Genomic DNA, 23,227 nt, shown 5'->3' with positions numbered 1-23,227 from the left:
GGGAAATGACTTGAGTATCGCAGATTTTTGAAATATAATGTGAATTGAAATTTATATATTATTACTTAAACCTCCATGTCTCGATCCTTAACGTATAATATTAGTTTTTATTAATCAATGATCAATATTTATTAGTAAACTCATGTTTAAAGTCAATCGGATATCGAAATATCGCCACTGCGCCTTAACGAATTGTTTTTATTATTGATATTTTTTATTTTCGTGTTAACCACGAAAATCAATGCCTAATTTCGATAATAAATAAACAAAGACGTGCTTTAAGTGTCTGAAAGCTCAATTAAGTGAATCTTTAACTATTAAGTGAAAAAAATAAATAAAAAATAGTCGCGTTTGCGGAGCTAATAAATAATTTGAAAATCGAATTACAAGATGTCTGACGCTCATGCGGAGCCAAATCAACATAGGAAGGAGAGTGTTGCAACTGCTAACGTTCCTAGTGATAGCCCAGTTACCGATCCTGGTCAGGTTCGTGGCGGGAATACCGATGGTTCAGCCGGGAAGTTCGAAGGTCAACGAGTGAAGTCCGGAGCATTGAAGAAGTCTGCAAGATACAGAAGTAGATCTCTGTCGGCTTCGTCTGCAGATTCGTACAGTTCAACATCTTATACTGGTAAGTCAGCCTTATAAATTTTTCAGCTGAAAAAAAATATATTCATAGAATTCGATGTTATTGGTAAAAGTCTTATGCTTACTTCATTAAGCATTTCGGTATTTAATTAAATAAATAAAATTTGTATGAAATATTAAAAAGTCTGGATATAGGTATGTGGAGGGTCAATGACCTTTCATTCTTGTCTGAAATGATTGATTTTCTTATTAATTTTTGTTATACATGTACATGTTTGTATAATAATGCATAATTGTAGTCTTATATTAAGAAAATCTAGTACCTAATTAATACATAACAGTTTTAAAAAGTAGTGTGAGTAATCATTTTATGTATGTACTTTCGGTTGAATTATATTATTTATTATAGAACTTAAATACTAATCATTCTTAAGTTCTTTAGATAAAGAGGTATTGCTTATTAAATAATTATTTCATATGTTTACTTAAGTTAATAAAGTCTAGTGTTAACATTAAAGCTGCATATTGACTGTCTAAAATTTAACACCGGTTCAGAAAATGTTCAGACTTGAGAAGAACTATTGAACACCGGTTCAGAAAAAAAGACTTCAGAAGAACAACTGTAAGCACCGGTGTTTTATATTGTTATGTATGAAGTATAAACTCAATTACTTTGATTAAATGATTGAGTAACTAATCAGAGTAAGACACCTTAACTATACCTTATCAAAAAAATATTTGGATAAATTGACATATCATGCAAATATTTTTTTTTATTTCAAAATATATTAAAATAATCAAAAATTTTCTTTTCTATTTGAGCATAATTTAAATTTATTACTTGAATGCCACAAAATAAAAAAAAAATAATTTAAAAAAATACCGCGATGCCGTGAATATGGCGCCCAAAATTAAATTTTAATCTGTATTATAAATAACAATAATTGTGACTTGAAGTTTGATAATACAAAAAAAAAAAAACAATTTTTGAAAAATCGTTTGCCAACGGAATTATATCTCTAACGGAAGAATAAATAAATCTATGGTAATTATTGTTTACATTTTTGCCGCCAATAATGCCGTTCGTCATTTGAATATGAATAGTCGTAATCGTAGTCGTAGTTTTTAATCATTAGCCGTAACCAATAAATATAATTCTTTTTTTTTTTGTCAGCGAATTCTCAGTAAAGTAAAAAAAGTACAGGTACTTCCATTTGAGGACAAGTTATTGAGATGCGGATCCAATGCGGGTTGCTGGATAAAAATATACCAGATAAACATCCGATAGATGCAGTTTTTTTTTTTAAATTCAGTGGTGCTTGTTTGGATTTGAACCTGTAGTCATCATTTAAGATTTACGTGTTCTCGTAAATATTAGGACAGCCCTAGTCCTATATTTTTATACCCTATAGTACACAAACAACGAAAAGAAAAAAAAAATAGGTGTAGTATTTAGTAGATGACACTTTTTTTTCTGACTTAATAATTATCGTTATATTTACCCCAATTTACACAATCTTTACTAATATTATAAATATGAAATTAGTTATGAAGAGAGCTTGAACTCCAAGGACTTCAGTTTATGTCTAACAGCTGACAACCAACCCCTAAAACGCGATCAAAGTCGCAGTCGAATAATAGTATTAGTAATTTCCTAAAAGTCAATAGATGCATCAATTTCCCATCACACGTAAATTTTTCACACGCTTTTTTATCTTCTACATTTTCCGCAAAAATATGTCGAAGCCGTGCTCACATTTTGAATTTAGTTTTCTAACAAAATTAATGTTAAATTTTCCTTTTATCTATCATTAAACTGTTATAGCTGGTCTTTGAAACTGCTTGAAATCGGATTGGAATTTGGATAGATAATTGTTAATTATTTATTCAAATAGGTAGACAGACTGGCACAAGTCCCACTTCATAGTAAGTTGCCTGCCTGTCCATAAAGATTGGAATTGTATGAAAAATTGACCAACTCATAATTCGCCATGCGCCACCATCTTGGGAATTAACAAAAGTATTCCATAAAAGCTGATATACATACTATTAATACAAGAAATAACAATAAACTTGTATCCCCTACTTTCCGTTTGCATACGGTACCGAGAACGTTTTTGGGCAATGGTATATGCATATATAATAAGATACCGGGAAATGTAACCAATTTACCATTTACGAAATTTAAATAGTTTATTAAGACTATATTAATAAATAAGTCTTATTATTCATTAGATGAGTACTTTTTAGAAAAAAAATTAGGCCCGGGTTCCATCACAGGACACTAATTATTGTAAAAAAAACAGCATCGTAATCTGTTTATTTGAAAAGCGCAACTATGCGAGTTTCTTGCCGTTTCTTCTCGCAGGAGGCTGCTTTCCGAAACGGTGTTAGTTTTTTTTAATATCGACGATTCAAAAACGCTTCGTTGTGAAGTTTACTTGAATAAAATTGATTTGATTTGATTTGATATGATTAAGATGTTATGTCTCTTGTAGCTTTGTGTCAGGTCAGCCTTTAGACTAGGACACGAAAGCGGTAGCGCTGTTTAGGAATAGATAAAGTGGTGGGTGAATGCTATCCACTCAGAGTGGCTTGCGTAAACACCAAGTAAAGTATTCAATATTTAGATGTTAATTTTGCCAGTTACTAACAATAAATCTCTTCTTTTTATGTAATAGACAGTCGGACGGGTCAATGGGCCAACTGATGATAAGTGGTCACCACTGCCCATAGACATTGGCGCTGTAAGCATTCCTTACATCACCAATGCGCCACCAATCTTGGGAACTAAGATGTTATGTCCTTTGTCCCTGTAGTTACACTGGCTCACTCATTTCAAACTGAAACACAACAGTACAGTTGTTTTGAGGTAGAATATCTGATGTGGGTTGCACCTACCAAAGGCGCTACGAAAATCCCTATTAAAACATTGTTAAATTAGACCTCTTACTCGATGAAAGATTACATACGACGATAAAACATAGAGGAGTTTGTTATCGCTGAAGATCAATCAAAATATACTTTATTCATGTAGGCTTTTACCAGCCCTTTGGATCGTCATTTTACTATATTTAAGATAAAGCTGCCATGGGTTCCACATTACCACGTACGTAATGAATATATGTTATTTATTAAAAAATATACAGTGTGACGACAAACTCCCTAAAGCGTCGAGATCACTCGACTTTGGTTGGTTCAGCTTGTCTTCCATACACTGATGCACTCTGTATAGCGTTACACCAATTCTCAATAACGATACATTAAATAATATAAAAGTTCTTTTTTAGTCGCCAAAATTAGTAAAAACTGCGCAGATGTGTAGACGTTCTTTTGTCGCTTTATCATCCTAGCCCCTAATAAACTGTCGGCATCGTACCTACCGAAATTTCTAAGAAATCCCTTCTTTAGTTTACGAATTGTGATTGCTTGCAGGCATAAAGAACCTCTGGAAGCAGCAATATCGCAATCAATATCGCACCGTTATGTATAAACAAAAAAATACAACAAAATTACTGGTATTTAATTAATAATACTAGTCTGAAATAAACTTTTTCTTTTTCTAATACAGATTTTTCTTCTCTTCATGTAACGACAACTCCCTATAATGTCAAAATACAGTCCCCTGAGTGACGTTACGTAGAGTTTACATTATATATATAATAAATATTTATGGTATTTTTTTTGGACAAAAGGAGCTTTACAGACGGACATCGATGAATAATAAAATGTTTGGATCCATTATGATACTATTAATATCGTTTACTTCTAGATGATTACGAATACGAATTATACAAACTATTCACTACGCGATAAAGATGTGAATTAAATTGTATTTTCATTCCAAGTCTCATTCATTTTCATTCATTCGTTCATTGATTGCCAACGTCTAAAGGGCATTGCCCGCTTGCAAATTAGAAGCCGTAATATCCAGTTGACAAAGAGCAATACGCCGTGCCGACAGACAAACGTTAAGACACTATTTCGCTATTAATATTTTTTCCTCTCTAGTAGAAAAATATTTTATTTGGTGGTAGGGCTTTGTGCTAGCCCGTCTGGGTAGGTACCACCTATATGTTAGCTCCTAAGGTTGGTGGTTCTTTGACTTGTAAGGAATGTTTAATATTTCTTCCTGAGCTAATGTCTATGGCCGATAGTGACTTACCATCAGGTAGATATTGACCCGGGAGGCTTACCTATACTAATAAAATATATATAAATATGTATATATTTTGCACTTAATTCTCATTATAAATTAATAAAAATGTATGTATTATTAAGACAAGAAGTTTCAGATATTTTATTGAATCATCTTCTGCTTGGCGTTTATTAATCCCAGCTATCAGATCTGCCTTCCGACTAAGTCTACGCTTTGCACGGTCTTTAGCGTCATTCTGTGTAAGGCCATTAGCTCTCATGTCCTGCTTCCTTTCTTCGTAAACCGATTTTTGTCCCAGTGATTATAGGACGATAGCTGCACTTAAAAAAAATACGGTCCAAAAATGTGCAGAAAAAATAAAGAGGATTCTTAATAGCAATTTATTAAATATGATTTAACAAATAATTAATTTTAGAGAGCGGAAAAAGTTACTGGTCACATAAAGAGTGGCGCTATGGCTGTATAAAAAAAAAACAATGTAAATCGTGCGAACAGACGTCAGTTTACAATGACATTGACATGACAAACCTGTCATAGGTTTCGAAATTTGTTAAAATCTGTCGATCCTACGTGACATTGGCGAAATAATCTGTGCCCTATGGCACAACTAAAAGCCATTAAACTAAGAATTGAATTGAATTGAAAATCTGTCGATTAACGAGAAGTTTCGCGTGTGACCCACTATTCAATATAAATTAAAAAATAAATAAATGATGTTATAACTTATAATTAGTATTGTAACCACGTATAATGTACAGTCTCGATAATATCGTCTTAAATTTATTGTTTATTTCGTGAATATGGTGGATTTCATAACGATAAGTATAAAAATGAGTCGAGATGGCCCAGTGGTTAGAACGCGTGCATCTTAACCTATGATTTCGGGTTCAAACCCAGGCAGGCACCACTCAAATTTCATGTGCTTAATTTGTGTTTATAATTCATCTCGTGCTCGGCGGTGAAGGAAAACATCGTGAGGAAACCTGCATGTGTCTAATTTCAACGAAATTCTGCCACATGTGTATTCCGCCAACCCGCATTGGAGCAGCGTGGTGGAATATGCTCCAAACCTTCTCCTCAAAGGAGAGGAGGCCTTTATCCCAGCAGTGGGACATTTACGGGCTGCTAATGCTAAAAGTATAAAAATATGTATTAATGATTAATTACAGACTTGTTACCTTCTTGAACTTGCATAATATTCGAAATATCGTGTCAAGGTAGACCGCTTTGATTAATTGCGGTTTGGTCGCATTTAGAATTCAATCTATACCTCAATACCTCAATAATAGAAAGATAAAATTTGTATGTTCGTATGTAATCTCTGTAACTAATTAAAGCCACATTATTCCTGATTGCTATAGGGTATATATTATATTAGCGGAACCTGCGGCTTTACCCGCGCGAAATTTTTGAAACACAAAGTTCCAGCCACCGTTTTACCCCCTTAGGGGCAGAGTGTCGTAAAGTCTAGGCGAATGTCTACATCCTATAAGGAACTTACCTGCCAAATTTCAAGTGTTATAATTTCTGAGATTATATTTTATTTTATTTATTAAGAAACTGTATCCGTGCGATTCCGGGGTTGTTCGCTAGTAGTATATATGATAATAACATCATAAAGAAGCACGTCTCGATTGCACATTTTGGTCTTAGCAAATAATTTGCCGATTATGATGAAACTTTCAGTTTAAGATAGTGAAGTTTTATGATAAATATTGTTACTTACAATATAATTTATACATACAATAATAATAATTTGAATAAATCAGTAATCATAAAAAAGCTTAAACAATAAATAAATACAAATTGTGTTAAAAAAAACCTTTAGTTAAAAAGCATATTACTCAACACAAAATTATATAGATGATAAAAAAGTTTGGAGCTGATACTTGTTGACTATCAGGCTGGATATATTATAAAACATTAATTATATTCGATTGAGACAACTTTGTTAAAGTTGAGTTTGAGTTTTGAACTACTGAGTTTATTGCTTGAAACGGTGGTAGCTTTACATTTATAAAACTTCTGCAAAATAACGATTCAAAACCTCCTTGAATAAGGTTTATTTTGATTTGATTTGGTACGTAAGCGCTGCGTTCCATTTAATGTACCCGTACCACGATCATCGCTGTGAGGTAAATCTTCCAAACAAAACATTTGTATTAATAAAATAATGTACAACTATAAAAAATTCGATTTAAAAAAATATTATTTTTATTTTATCAAAAATAAAGACCGTCGTTTGAGATTCACGTGTTCTAACGTCGATTCTATATTTATATAGTTTGAGTCTCCAACAAAAGATACACACTAAATACATATTGATATTAATGAATGTAAGGTTTACAGGTCGTATGCTTCAATTATAGAAGACCAGAGCATGCAATATTTGAATACCGGTACAATAAAGAATGTAAATAGTAATACATAACGGTAAATAATCAAATATAAATTAGAAACTTATATATCATTCTTTGTCGTACAATAGTCGTAGGTATGGTTACCGTGTATACTAAAATCAATTTCATATGGATACAAGTTTTAATCAGTTTAAACTGGCAACTCTATCGCTGATACCTAAGTATGGAAAGGGATACCATTAAATAAATTGAATAATAAAATTCAATACGCAAAATGGAAACTGGGTATATTGCTTATGAATAATTTATTATATTTGTATGAGAAGTGCTCGGTACCGAAATAAGGATTATCTATCTATTGTTTCATTTGAAATAACATTCTCATGTACTTACATTGCTTGATACATTTTTTTGGTAATATGTTTGTATATTGTAATTTCAGTAGTTCGGGATGGCAAAATAAAATTATATTGTACAATGATATTCTAATCTCTCTCTATATTTATACAATCCCTCCCAATCATCCAATTGTTTTCCTTATGACAACTCAATCACTTTTAAAATAAGATATAGTGTTACATGCCAGTATTAAATGTTATTCCATGTAAAATAATATTAACTAAAGTTGTATAATATGTAATAATAATAATGTAATATTATTAATGATATAATTAATTATGATATCCTATGACGCAGCACCGTATTGGAGGCTAGGGCTAGTCTCTAACAATATGTAGAAAACTTATACGATAGTGGAGTTTTTCTTTTTTTTTATTGGGTTCAATATGAGCAGTAACATCGATGGTGGCAAGGGTTAAGAGAACCGAGTAGAAAAGTCTATCTGAACTCCTAGGAAAAGATAGACCATCTAATCCGAAATAGTCCACCTCCTTTCAAACAGCGTCTTTGATCAAAGCTTATATACAGGGTTATTGGTAATTCGACGTATTCCCGTTAGGAGGTGATAGGGGTGACTGTTTGCGATAATTTTAGCCCCCATATGAATAATGCAAAAGTTAACCATTTTTGAGTTATCGCGTTTTTTAGTTTTTTTCAAAATAAGTCAAAAATGCAACTTCAAAAATGTATTTAAAAAAAAGTATCAATTAAAATCTATTTTTTCTTCTGATTTATAAAAACGAATAAACACTGGTTATTTGTCAATATTAAAACAATAATTATCGGTCCAAATTTAAAAATGCGAGACGGGAAAAGACTTTATTTTAATATTTTTTTGATTTTTTTCCCGCAAAAATGCCTTAAAAACTAAAAAAACGTTATAAAACTTGTCCTGCAGATTCTATTAAAAACATTACCGTTTTCTTAGCTTTCCAAAAATGTATAACAACTACGAAATTATTTCGAGCAATCGAAATAAAATGACCACAAAGGACGCTGGTGGAAATTCGTATTCGAACAAAACTTACCATATGCATCAATGCAAGATTGTTCGCGTTTGTTTCCTAATTAACGGCTACCCGATGTATCGGTTTATAATAAGCGAATCCGAGAAACTGGTAGTGTTCAGAGACGAAAAATTAAAGTCGAAAGACTCCCAGTCCATGTTGTTAATTACTAAGAGGATAAGAATTTATCGATGAATTATTCGAACCATTTCGACAAATACTTTCGCCGCACGACTCTCTGTAATAGAGCACAGCACACACAGCATGGTCTAAATGTAGGATTCCATCCTTACCATTATACTCCTTCGCAAATTATTTATGAATAGGTCCCTGAAAGGGAAGTTATTTTTGTAGATTCGTGCTTAATGCGGATTTAGGAGTCGCGTCTTGTTTGTAAAATAATCTCTGGACTATTTGAATCCAAATTCGATCAAGATGAGATTACTAACTCATAATGAACATGATTCGTGAGTGAAAGTGCACAAAAATTCTATCCTCCTTAACAACTTACTTACAGAATAAAGATTACGAGACAAAATATCATATACCAGCAAGACCGATTTACCTACTGCACATTTTAGTATTCATGTTACGCGATAGTTTGATAGCCAATTTCCTAATTGACTACTGATAACTCTACTCTAGAGTAGGACCCATTTCGTGGCCTGGTAGGAGTCCGGACTAAACGCCGTTTTATTTCTATGTCTGGTCATATGAAATCCCTAGTTTACGACGTCTCGTCTGTTTCATCCGCAGAAGACCGTAAAATAAGAATAAAAAAAAACATCAAATATGATGCGGAATAATTTGACTAGTTCGGTAGTTGAGTCACAACTTACGAAAATAATGCGTAGGGAAAGTCACTTCGTGCAAGAACTTTAATTAGGCTAAATTATAAAATGTCTTACTTATAACTTACCTATTGAACTGTTTCTAAGTCTAAATTTTATTTTTAATTTGTTTTATAGTTTTATTTACATGAATACTTATTGTTTTTAATTAATTTTGTGGGAATTTTACAGGACGATCTCTAGACCGAATCCGTTCATGTTCGAATACGAATTTCCACCAGCGTCCTTTGTGGTCATTTTTTTTCGATTGCTTTGAAATAATTTCGTAGTTGTTATACATTTTTGGAAAGCTAAGAAAACGGTTATGTTTTTAATAGAATCTGCAGGACAATTTTCATAACGATTTTTTTAGTTTTAAGGACATTTTTGTGGGGAAAAAAAAAAAATTGAAATAATATATTTTTCCAAATAACCAGTGTGTAACCGTTTTTATAAATCAGAAGAAAAAAAATGATTTTAATTGATACTTTTTTTTAAATAATTTTTTGAAGTTGCATTTTTGACTTATTTTGAAAAAAAATAAAAAACGCGATATCTCAAAAATGGTTAACTTTTGCATTATGCATATGGGGCTTAAATTATCGCAAATAGTCACCCCTATTACCACCTAACGGGAATACGTCGAATTACCAATAACCCTGTATATATTGATAAACAGCTTAGAAAAAAAAATGAAATTAAATATGGTTCGAAATCGATATTGTTTTGCGTTACATAAACTGTTATAAAGTTAAAAAATAAATGTGACCAGTAAAGAGCCGAGATGGCCCAGTGGTTAGAACGCGTGCATCTCAACCGATGATTTCGAGCTCAAACCCAGGCAAGCGCCACTGAATTTTCATGTGCTTAATTTGTGTTTATAATTCATCTCGTGCGCGGCGGTGAAGGAAAACATCGTGAGGAAACCTGCATGTGTCTAATTTCAACGAAATTCTGTCACATGTGTATTAATAAGTAGTATTTGTGGTGAAATATGCTCCAAACCTTCTCCTCAAAAGGAGAGGAGGCCTTAGCCCAGCTGTGGGAAATTTACAGGCTGCTAATGTATGTAAGTGACCAGTTCGTAATGACCATTTAAAATGTTCAACTTTAAATAGAGTTCCTGTAAATATGCATTACAAATATGCATTACACACGGACATATTGGTCACAATCTCTTTGTTATCTACACGAGTTTATGTAACGAAAAACGACTGTAATTTTATTTACTTAATATAAGTAAAATTATAAACAGTCATGCAAACGGAACATTGATTTTTCACGGTGTTACCGAAAAATAAATATTCGTACAAATTGCTTGGTAACGCTTGGAATGGTAAATAAAGTAAATTTCTTACGGCGCCAATGGTGATTACTTACCAGGTGGTCCAGGTGGTCCAGTTTCCCGTTCGACTACCAATATTATAAATATACAGGGTAATTCGACGTATTCCCGTTAGGAGGTGACAGGGGTGGCTATTTGAGATAATTTTAACCTCCATATGCATAATGCAAAAGTTAACCATTTTTGAGTTATCACGGTTTTTAGTTTTTTTCAAAATAAGTCAATAATACAACTTTAAAAATTTATTTAAATAAAAAGTATCAATTAAAATCTTTTTTTTTTCTTCTAATTTATAAAAACGATTAAACACTGGTTATTTGTCAAGTTAGCTTGAATCATCGGGTATTTATTTTACTTAGCCCAGGATAATCATCCTTTTTTTTAAATTTTTGATTACCATTTTAACGATACTAAAGTTATGGACAATGTTGAATCTATACTTCTATACTAATATTATAGATCTGTCTGTCTGTCGCTCTTTCAATGCCAAACCAATAAACCGAATTTGTTGAAATTTGGTCTTAACAAACTTTTTAAATTTAGTAAATGGTGAATTGATTATATGTTGATTGCATGTTTTAGAGTATATAACTAGTTCTATTCCTATGAATTTCATCCAAATTCGTCTAAATTTTGCGTCATTGGGTAATAAACATCCAAACACCCGAAATTTCACATCTTAACTAATAGACTGAGAGCCAGTGATCGGCAGACTTACGGTATAGTAGCAAGTTCCATATTATTGCCAGGTATACTGCTTCACCTGCTGTTGGTGAAATGGAGGTTCACTATTCCCATCGAGGGTTCCTTTGAGCGTGCCATGGAGTCGAAAAGCTTAAAAATTGACTTTCAAAACGTGATCGCAGCAAGTCTGCCTTTTTGATATCTTAAAATGTATATAGAAAACTTTAAAAGCAGACATTACTCCGGTTCCTTCTATATTTTTTACAATAGTAATTTAACCCTTTCACTACTAGCAGCTAAGTATGCTCGCACCTATCTGTTGTATTGCCTATTCTATTTTGTGTGTATGTATATTTACTTTTATTTTGTTAATGCACTAGCCCACTATGTTTTCTCTTGTAAGTTTCTTTCAGTAGGGTTGCCTGGAAGAGATCACTACTTAGTGATAAGGCCGCCCTTTGCATACTTTTGTAGTGATTTTGATTTTAAGCTTTTTTCTTGTATTTTGTTTATTTTCTGTGTGCAATAAAGCTGTTTATTATTTATTATTATTATAGTGAATAGGCGAATAGTGAACCTCCATTTCACCAAACGCAGGTGAAGCAGTATACCTGACAGTAATATGGAGCTTGCTACTATACCGTAAGTCTGCCGATCACTGGCTCTTGGACTATAATATTATAAGTGAAGGAAGTTTGTTTATTTCGTCCGAGCGTCGAAGGAGATTTCTTTCTCTAAATATTAAACTATGTCATCTTCACAAAAATCTTTAACGATACACAAATGATTGTCTTATAACGATGCGTGATTTTAATTTTGAGCAAACAAATAATGTCATAACTCCTATAACTGTTAATATTAATTTAGCACGTCCTAACTAATATAAATAACGATTAATTTGTTCGTTGGTTTCGGTCTTACTCAATCATTATGAAATTGCACGATGTCAGCGTTACAAAAAAGGGACAGAGTATCTGTCAACTGCTCCCTCCCTTCACACCACAGTGAAGCCTTGAAACAGGCGGACACTAATATATCATATTATTAGAATTGACATATAATACTTGTATGAATATGGTATTTTGATTACGGTAAATTAAATCGTAACTCAATTATGATTTTACTAGATGAAAACCCGGCATCGCTTAGGTAAAATAAATAATACTAAACAAATATCCGCATTGGAGCAGCGTGGTGGAATAGGCTCCAAACCTTCTCCTCAAAGGGAGAGGAGGCCTTAGCCCAGCGTTGGGAAATTTACAGGCTGCTAATGTAAACAAATACGGTTTATCGTTTACTTTTCATATAAAATAACACTTTTTCATAAACAAAAACAAAAAAAATTCTAAAACAGCGCGATTTTTAAGACATTTTTATGCTTCGCACGACCTCTCTGTGATACCAGCTTTCGCCGGCGGATTTTCGATACGACTTGGGAACCTTCAAGAAAAAAGTGTACTCCTTTCTCTAAGGCCGGCAACGCCCCTGCAAGCCAAGGTGTTGCATATGTCCATGGGCGGTGGTAATCACTTTCCATCAGGTCAGCCTTTTGCTCGTTTGCCCGCTATAACATAAAAAAAAACACATTATGATCATAACAATGTGAAAAAAAGAAATTTTACTAATTTTGGCATTCCCATTAAAAAAACGTTCAAAAGTAGTAAGTATTCAGAAAGTTCCTTTAGTCCAACATGGCCGCCCGTTGAACTGACATGTCATTGAATTTCATGAATTTAATAACGCAATATCTCAATCTTTTTTTTAAAGATCTTTAATTGTGAATAGCTTTCGATCGGGTCATAGACCTAAACGTAATTACTAATAAAGAAGTCACAAGATCGTTTTCAGAACTCTTGTTTAATTTTTATTTTAGAAGTGAAACCTTTGTTACGATAAACTCGTTACTGATATCAATTGTCTCCTTGAATGCTGTCATAATGGAACAAGTATTGTTATAATACTTCTATTCAGTCTCGAAATGGATCGGTCAATTTGTGGACGTCCTTAAATAGAGCGAACACGGTCCTTGACACAAATACTGAGGCTCGAGATGAAACTAGTTGTATCTGATAGGATGGAATATATTTATTCAAATGTGGATATGACTAGAATTATACTGTAATTAAATTTTGATATATTTAGAGTCTTAAGTTTTAAAAGGAATAAGACCAGGTGATTTTATGGAATGTTTCAATAATATTTTTGCACATGAGATGTGTACTATGTAAAAAAAAAGCAAACATTTTTTTTTTTTTTATTTATTTAGGAAGCCAACGTGATATTCAAAGTATATAATTCCAAATATAATATATAGGTAAATAGCAGTCTTAGAAATATTACAATGATTATCACTCTTACAGGATAATACATCGTATTAAAAGAAAAAAGAAACAAAAAAAACAACTGCGCCTTCTAAAGAAGAAATCAATTACAATAAAAATCAACTTTCAAATTATAAACTAAAAAATTATATATAAATAATGTATAACGAACAGTATTTAAAACGGGACATTCACGAGACTGACGTTTGCGGGTAGGTATCTACCCGCAAACGTCGTGAACAAGACATTCGTAGATAATGTCGAAATATCGAGCTCCACCAAATAAAAATAAAAAAACGTGGTAATAACGTTTTAAATACTGTTAATAATAACAATAACCATGTTAAATAATGTATAGTTTTAAAATAAAAAAATATCTGGTCTTGGTATTCGGAAAAATTGAATTACGCTGTTATAAAGTCCTTGATGAAGCATACTCAAGCTCCCCAAAGCATCCGAGTTGTTTTGTCACAAATCTTGTGAAAAGTGAACTTGATTATTATTATTTTTCTAGTTCAACTTTTTACAAGAAATACACTAACAAAAGTAAAATTAAATAGTTTGTGCTGTTATAATGTTTACTTTAATTAAACCTATCCTTAACAGGGTCAAACCCTCACTAATCTTAGGATGGTCGCAAGTTTAAACAACGATATTCTTCCAGATTCATTTAATAATACTATTTTCACATTTATTTTAGCCACTAATCCGTGTTTCACAATACATCCCGTATTCTCCAAATCTCCTTTTTAGATTCTAATTATTTAAAAATAATTAGCATTATAACAAAACACTGCCGCCGCGATTGATTTCATTACATTCTTTTTCATACCGGCCAGTATCGGACATTCGGCCAGTATTAATTAAAATTAAAATATTACATTACAACATATTCTAAAAATAGTCAATCGGCATATTATTAATTAAATTATTCTAATAAATTATAGTTGTAAGTAACATCCTGGATCCGCCACTCATCACGTTGCTATAAACAAGTTCACCAACATCTAATAAAGGTACAGAATCAACTGGAAAGATGATAGAGTTTTTACGTACTGTGAAGAAATTTTATTAATTGATCTAAAAAAAAACGGTAATCGCTTAATTAATAATCTATCTTGTAGACCAGATTTCATCTCACGCATGTTTTGTTCTATTTAAATAAAAAAAAAGGTCTAGCAAATTTTTCGGACGACAATGGAGCTATTTCGATTCATTTTGACAGTGAAGACAACAAATATAGAGAATATTTGGGTTGAGACAAAGGGTTAGAGAAGTTTTTTCCCTAGTTTCTAAATGTTATTAACTTGTTGGTATTATATGAATTTTATAGAAAATGTAAAATACTTTTGTTATTTTATTTACTCTGCATTCGTTCCTTTCCATGAGGTTTTTAGATCTTCCCACATAAGCCTGGGTTGTGTTCTACTTACATTTTCATGACTCTGAATAGTTGGCGAAAATGTAAGAAAATTTTTAGGTTAAGAACTTCTTGGTTAACGTTTACCTATTTTTGTATTAAAAAAAAATAGCAGATCGTGCTCAAGGCCTCTCTGATTCGTTTATTTGGAGTACGAAATAATTTGATGTTCTGATGAATTTTGTCGACTATTCTTAAGAGACTAGCTATCTCTGGGACATCTCAGTGCATAGAAATTAAGACTGTTGCTATAGACGATAGCAATTTCCAAAAAAAAACATAAGCAGAATTCAGTTTGTGACTATATTGAGTACTAATATTACATACATATATACGCTGATAAAGCAGTTTAGTTGAGCGTTTTCTTTTTAGCTTGCTTACAAATAGCATTATTTTAAGCTGAAATTTATTGATATCAAATATAGTATTCGTATACATACATACATACATACATAAACAGCCTGTAAATTTCCCACTGCTGAGCCAAGGCCTCCTCTTCCTTTGAGGAGAAGGTATGGAGCATATTCTACCACGCCGCTCCAATGCGGGTTGGTGGAATACACATGTGGCAGAATGAATCATCGGTTAAGATGCACGCGTTCTAACCACTGGGCCATCTCGGCTCACAATATAGTATTCACGATGAGAGAATTATAAAAATCGATTCAGTAGACTTAAGAGTTTATAGATTAGAAACAAATACATCTTTCCTTTTTATAATATCACTGTAGATATATACGTAACATGTTACCTTTAACGTTTTGAAAATTTCCAGCGAAATAGGCAAAACATTAACAGAGAACGTATTTCTTGAACGTTACGACGTAGTTAGATAATAAATGTTTGTAATGCTCGATCCAAGTTTACGTAAGCATTGACGTAAAACATAACGTAACTCTTCATGGTTCCACGGGAAGGTCGTGCTCGTCAAGATAATAGGAAAGATACAAGTCTGAAAACTGAAATTGTTCTATGAATAAATTCGGGGATCTGTCATTAGATAAATGACAAATATTTACACGACTGACCAAAAAAGAGTTTATTATTTTTGGGTTTATATATGTGTGTGTTTCTTTATTCTAGATAACTATTTAATGCCTGGACTGGTTTTAATGTGTGTAGAATCGTTAGAATTCTTATATCAACCCGAGCGACACTGACTATGATTGGTTTGAAAAAGATTTAATTTTTAATTGCCATATTTAACTATAGTTTGTTTGAGAAACAATTTTTGGCAAAATTTAAACATGAAGCAAATGTTTGTCAAACATTGGTTTAGGTCACGGTATTCGTTTCTATAATAAGATTCCACAGCTATTTTAACTTGGCTTATAATAAAATTTAACCTCATATAAAAAAAACATTGATAAACAAGGCATATTTGGATAAATAAGGTATATTTTTTAGGAACATTAGAAAAATATATTAAGTAATTTACTAGTATAGCAGTGTATTGATGCTGAACATGCTTTTTTTTCTCGAACCACAAAAATGCCGCAAAAATAATCTCTTAAATCTAACTCGGGATATATTTTTGAATTATATAATCATACTAAAAACTTTGCTGCAGTTGAGAGTTACACTTAGAATAAATTTCCTTATCGATTTTATGGTAATTGGAATTTTCTCCATTAATTTTATCGCTTCAAGGTTAAAAAGAAAGTTTGCGACTTATATTATGGCTAATGTTCTTGAAAAAATATACTTTCTAATTATAGATCGTAAATGTAAATCAATGTGCAGTGTTGGTAGACTACATGTGGGAGAATTTAATGCGACACATGCAAGTTCTCACGATGTTTTTCATCATCACCTAACTCGAGATGAATTATAAAAACATATTAAGTATGATATCTCAGTGGTTCTTGTCAGGGTATGATCTCGTTGTCTTCGGTTGAGACTCGCCTGTTCTAGCTAGATTCATTTCGGTTCATTTAAGCAATTGACGAGGAATTAAATCTAATTCACTTTAATTCTTTTAAAAACTTCAATTAACACAACTCAATTGATGTTAATGAATAATTTTAGGACAAAAAATCGTACTCACCTTATTTTTCTATATTTTTTGTTAAGGTCTGCAATTACACATTATTTAGACGTTGAAAAAAAAACGAGTAACTACTGAGTCTCTTGCTGGTTCTTCTCGGTAAAATCTGCATCCGAACAGTGGTAGCTTCACTTAATATAGTTTGTTAAATGAAGATTCTAAAGGGCTTGTAAAAGCCTACTTGAATAAATAATACTTTGATTTTGATTGGCTTACCCACCGTATAACAACAGTACTAAGTGTTGTTTGGCGTCGACGAAGTAAACAGCTATTACTTAAACACAGAGTAATCTTAAAATTTCGATTGTGATGGTGCCTAAAACTGGCATGGCATATGAAAGAATTAAATTCAATCAAAATAAGGGGAAGATACACGATGCACGGAAAACAAGTCTGCGAAGTACCTTTATTTAAAAAACAAAGTAAATCAAGAGGGCTATAAAGAGACTTCAATAAATTGACCAACAGTCTTACAAATGTAACTGCTCTTTATAAAGAAGACGGTCGGCGCGGTCTGTATCCTGTTTCCTTTCTGCAAGTCTGAAATGACAAAGACATGGGCAACGTCTGGCCGCACGATCGCCTTTTGTTTCTTCCACCTTCCGCCTGTGTTCACTTGTTAGCTGCATAGGGAATGCTCAGTTCATTCTCTGCCCTTAGACTCAACGTTATATCAGATAGATTTACTCTAAAGAACGTTCACTCAAGTGAATATTTATTTATACGACCTGTGGATTGATTTGTCATATCTGTTTGACAAATGAATTTGTTTGTTTTAGCTTGACACTTTGAGTGTAAGAACAATATGAAGAATAAATGAAATGCTTGATTCGTACTCGATACACCAGGAGAGATACAATTTTTGTTACAATTATGGAAATTCGAAAAAGTGTAACTAAACAAAATATTGGGCATAACGCTGATCATTTGGACGTAAATTGTAGATTAATATTCGAACTTGTCGGATATATTTTGGGTTGAATTCCTATATTTTCAGTAGTCGAAAAAAAATCGAGATGAGCCGAGATGGCCCAGTGGTTAGAACGCGTGCATCTTAACCGATGATTTCGGGTTCAAATCCAGGCAGGCACCACTGAATTTTCATGTGCTTAATTAGTGCTTATAATTCATCTCATGCTCGGCGGTGAAGGAAAACATCGTGAGGAAACCTGCATGTGTCTAATTTCAACGAAATTCTGCCACATGTGTATTCCACCAACCCGCATTGGAGCAGCGTGATGGAATATGCTCCAAACCTTCTCCTCAAGGTAGAGGAGGCCTTTAGCCCTGCAGTGGAATATTTACAGGCTGCTAATGCTAAAAAAATGTTGAAAAATCAACTCAGTGCTATTTAAATGCCAAGCTTATCTCAGCCTCCCCGTCTGTAACTGTAGACCAACATTTTCTTTTTTGACATTGATATCCATTCTTCGCACTCTGTCTCGCTTTTAACGTGACGTCTACCGTAGTCAGTACTAGTGGGCCTGTCGGGAACTGGGCGCATCTTTCTTTGATATTTAAATTTGAATTGGGACTTATTTACGGAGACTTTTGCGATCCATTTTTAAAAGAGACTCAATAAATCAGTCAGTACAGCTAAGAGTAAAGATCGAGAAGAATAAAAATGCACGGTAGTTCTTTTTTTATGTAGTTTAGTTGAAATAAATATTACTTTTTAGCAGGAATGCTATGGGTATGTCATTTCGGATACGGATAAAAAATATTTCACAGGTTTTAGATGCGGTTACGGATACGAAATTATTTCGGGATATCCGATTGTTTCTGATAGATTCTGTTACGGATTATTTAAAAATTATAAAAGGGAAAGTACGTTTATTTCATTTCATTGTTTGTTATTAGATATGATAATGGGAAAAATAAATAGCGATAAAAATCAATTAGCTACTCTCCTTAAGTATAAGACGAAGCAAAGAAAAATTATAATAAATACATTTTTTGTCGGATTTGCTTCCGGCTTCGGATAGATTTTTATTTCAGATACCCGATAGCTTCGGTTAAGGTTACGGAGCTAAAAAACATCCCTGCTTTTTGTGCTTATTTTTTGTACAGTATACTTTGTAAACATTTGGCGAGATATTAGATAATTAGACAAAAGTTTGGTTTAATCCAAAGTATTTTATTTACAATTTCGACTTCAAATGAGGTAAAGCTGCATATGCATGAATTGAACATTTGTATGCACAAATGTTCAATTCGTATGTATGTACATATATTCGTGTTTCGGTATAAATATTTTTATTCAAAAACGGATTCTCGTGACTCTGAATGCGTTGGATTTAGTATAGATGATCCAGCTTCAATTTCATTGTTATTGAACATTAAGTTTGTATTTTAAGCGTACATATTCAGGCAAATTTTTCGGTCAGTTTTTTTGGATGCATACATTACATGTCTGTTTAAAATTAGTGGACAATGTCAATTCGCGTGTTTAAATTGTAGCGATCTGTCTGTTCTCTAAGAATACCTTGACGTTGCACAATCCCTTTGGTTGTAAAATCTTTATCACCTTATTGCAGTTACTTCTATTTCGTATCTTGAAGATACAATCATCTGAACATAGATCCATCGAAATTATTATCTTAGATAATATAAAATCAATGATGAAATCCCCCTGACAGGCTGTTCTCAAGGGAGATTATCTATTGTGTAGGACAAATATATATAAAAGTATGTGTACAAAGTTAAGTACACCATTTATTCACTCACTATCTTAATCCAAAGGGACGTCAAATCCGGCACCATTGCAAGCGGAAAAAGTTCAGACGCGAGAACTAGTAGATTAACGTGTCTTTTGAGGCATGAGCGTGTAAATACTGTCAAATCCGAGAATATGCCGGACAAGTTTGACACTGATAACAGCAAAGTTAACATACTAGATGCATGTAATAATTAACATACAATTTTGTTTCTATGTTAATCTATATACTTATATGTATATAAAAGCGAAATATCACTCACTGATGAATCACGAAAGCGAAACTATAGCACCTACAAACTTGAAATTTGGCAGGTAGGTTTCGTATATAGGGTGTCGACATCTGCTAAGAATTAAGGATTTTACGAAACTCCACCCCTAAGGGGGGCAAAACGGGGTTTTATAGTTTGTGTTTTAAAAATGTCGAGCTGGTAAAGCCACAGGTTCAGCTAGTTAAAATATATTCTCCGTTCTCTTACTAGGCGTTTACATTTTTCATATCTTTGTATCCATTTTAAGTAACGTTTCGTGTTAATAAACATTTACCGAGCTCGGTAAAGGCGATGTCTCCACTCGACTGTTTTGATATCGGATTAAATTGTCGTAATTCTTTATCTCACTTGTTTGACATTCTCTAAAAGGACATTTTAAATATAACGAGACTATGAATTCGCTAGTCACGTCAATTGTCCAAATTTAAAGCGAGTGAAACTTACTACAGCTACTTATATAAAAATATTATATAATAAAACCTTCTCCTGGAACAACCTGGTATAAGTTTTATGTATATTAGATTAGTAGTTCTTTTAGGCACAATACCATTTTTTTATGAACTTAGCATATAGAATTGCAATGGATAGACATTGCCTTCAAACGAAGCGTGAAGAGGCATCTTGCGGACCGGCATGGCGACGGTGACTAGTGCAGCTCATTCTTGCTGACTGTAATGGTCGTCTTCGCGTTTGGACTCCACTTCCACTTACCATTAGGTGGAGTGGAGTCATATGTCTAGCCGGACAAAATAAAAAAAAATGTTCTTAACAAAAGAGAGCTTTTTCAGATATTGTTTTATTTTATTGAGGGTTAGTTATTCGTCCAGTTTTTGTATGAATTAATTTAAAACACATACATATTGAATTTATACAAACAGAAATAAAGTAGAAATAAATTATTATCTTCCAAAAACTGTATGTTTGTTTGTCTTCTTTTCGTTCCTGAACTATAAATCTAATTATCATGAAACCCTTATGCCATGCGAAGGAAGTATTGAATAAAGAAATTTTGATATTATATATTTTTTTTAGTTATAAGCAAAGACAAATTTGTCAAGTCGAAAAATTTAGAAGAAATTAGAATACTGAAAGTTGCTGAATCATCGGGTTGTGTTTTATTCTTCATCTTTGGCTAATATATAAAATCTGCGGAGTAATCCTCGTTTGTCGTCCCTTAGTCATGCCCTGCGGCATACGCATTACGCAGTCAATCCAAATTGTCAGCCAACTGATATTATAACGTTTTTCGATTAGTATGTTTTGATTGTTTCATAATTACTTGAATTGTGCAAGCTCGTCTGGGTAGGTACCACCCACTCATCGGATATTCAACCGCTAAACAACAGTACTTAGTATTGTGTTCCGGCTTGAAGGGTGAGTTAGCCAGTGTAACTACAGACACAAGGGACCTAACATCTTAGTTTCCGAGGTTGGTGGCGCATTGGTATTGATGTAAGGAATGGTTAATATTTCTTACAGCGCCATTGTTTATGGGCGGTGGTGACCAATTACCATTAGGTGACCCAAATGCTCGTCCGCCAAATTATGCTATAAAAAAAAAAGAAAATAATACACTATGAGTCATGGCGTCACTCTATATAGTGCATGTATTAGACATATAAAGATTCCTCTTGAATTAATCTATCTATTGAAAAAAAATCGCATCAAAATCCGTTGTGTTATTTTTAAGATCTAAGCATACATAGGGACAGACAGCGGTAAGCGATTTTGTTTTATACTAAGTAGTCTACTATATTCTGTCCAAGACAGGGGGAAAGATGTTTGGTTAACCCCTTACCTTTTCTACTAACTCACTTCTGATAATGTGTATGCAAAATCTTATTACGATCGGTTGAGTAGTTACAAAGTGAAAACGAAACAAACAAACAAAATCACTTTAGCGTGTATAATATTATGTTAGGATATTCTTTCTCTACAATTGGGCTATCTAATGTCCAAAAAATTACAGATGGTATTTGGTAGATACTGAGTTTAGCGCGTATAGACAAAGTAAATTAGTGGTGTTTTGGTGCAAGACCGGTCGTTCTGGAGATCTTTAGGGGTTTTCCAGCATTGGACGTTGGAGATAACGATAGATTGGTGGTTTTGGCATCAACGATCTCCAATATGTCCTGGTTTAAAATTTGCGCAATTATTTTATTAGCTCTTTCGTGAATTTGGTTGCTAGTGTACAAACTCCTTGAAGAATGGGTTAGGTAACTTTGCTGGTTTAGCTTTTGGTTTTCCTTTAGCTGCTTGCAAACTTCCTTCGTCAAAGTTTACGCTAATCATTTGCTGTTGTTCGAACATACAATAAAGGATCACACAAACGACTATGTTAGGTTTATTTGCTTAACAATTAGTTCCTAACTATAACTGACATTTCCTGAATAACTTGTAAGTTAAAATATGTGGTGCGAATTATTTTGTATGCAGTTATGGTGCGTCGTCTGATTTTATATTATTGATACTAAATAATTATGATGAACATCAAAACATAATTGCACACGAGATACTTTATTTCGGAAGTGATTGTGTCAACGCAGGTGCACTATCGTATATCCGGCAGTATAAAATGCAGGACGAATAACGACTAAAAAGAAATTAGACACAGTGGCACATAATCAACAAAAAAAAAACGAATAACTTGTCCCGACTCGAGATCTGTAACCGTATAAAATAAACACAAGAAAAGTTAAAATATCCTAGAGCTCTTAAATGCTCTTAATTATCACATAAAAATACATAAACACACACACACACACACACACACACACTCAAATACAAACACATATTTATTATATAATTCCAAAAGTTTCACCTATCGTTACTCAACCTGTTACTGTATATTTTCTTACCACAATTATCAGTCTATATGGCTATATATGATTTGTAAATCTGGATTGTAAATAAACAAATAAAGTATATAATATTCCATTTACCAAGAGCTGATGAAGTTTATTTCCTCCATTGACCTTGGGCTCTTCACGCCGTAGCTCGCAACTCAAGTCACGTTATGCCGGCAATTAATTAAAATAATATTAGTCCCTCTTGTGTCAAGTTTCGCTGAATATTTTGT

At 32.9% G+C, this 23,227-nt stretch overlaps 1 protein-coding gene across 1 annotated transcript in view; it reads left to right on the top strand.

The window, feature by feature from the left end:
- The first annotated feature begins 94 nt into the window (after positions 1-94).
- LOC125074284 (adenosylhomocysteinase-like 1) overlaps positions 95-23,227 on the top strand; it is a 54,913-nt gene continuing 31,780 nt past the window's right edge. Inside the window, exon 1 of the mRNA XM_047685574.1 lies at positions 95-631. Within this exon, the coding sequence (XP_047541530.1) occupies positions 391-631 (241 nt within the window). The 5' untranslated portion in view covers positions 95-390. The remainder of the gene's footprint in view (positions 632-23,227) is intronic.

The sequence above is a fragment of the Vanessa atalanta genome, chromosome 27 (genome assembly GCF_905147765.1).
Source record: "Vanessa atalanta chromosome 27, ilVanAtal1.2, whole genome shotgun sequence".
NCBI lineage: Eukaryota > Metazoa > Arthropoda > Insecta > Lepidoptera > Nymphalidae > Vanessa > Vanessa atalanta.
Note: the sequence above shows the minus strand (reverse complement) of the source record. Positions and strands in the feature narration are given on the sequence as shown.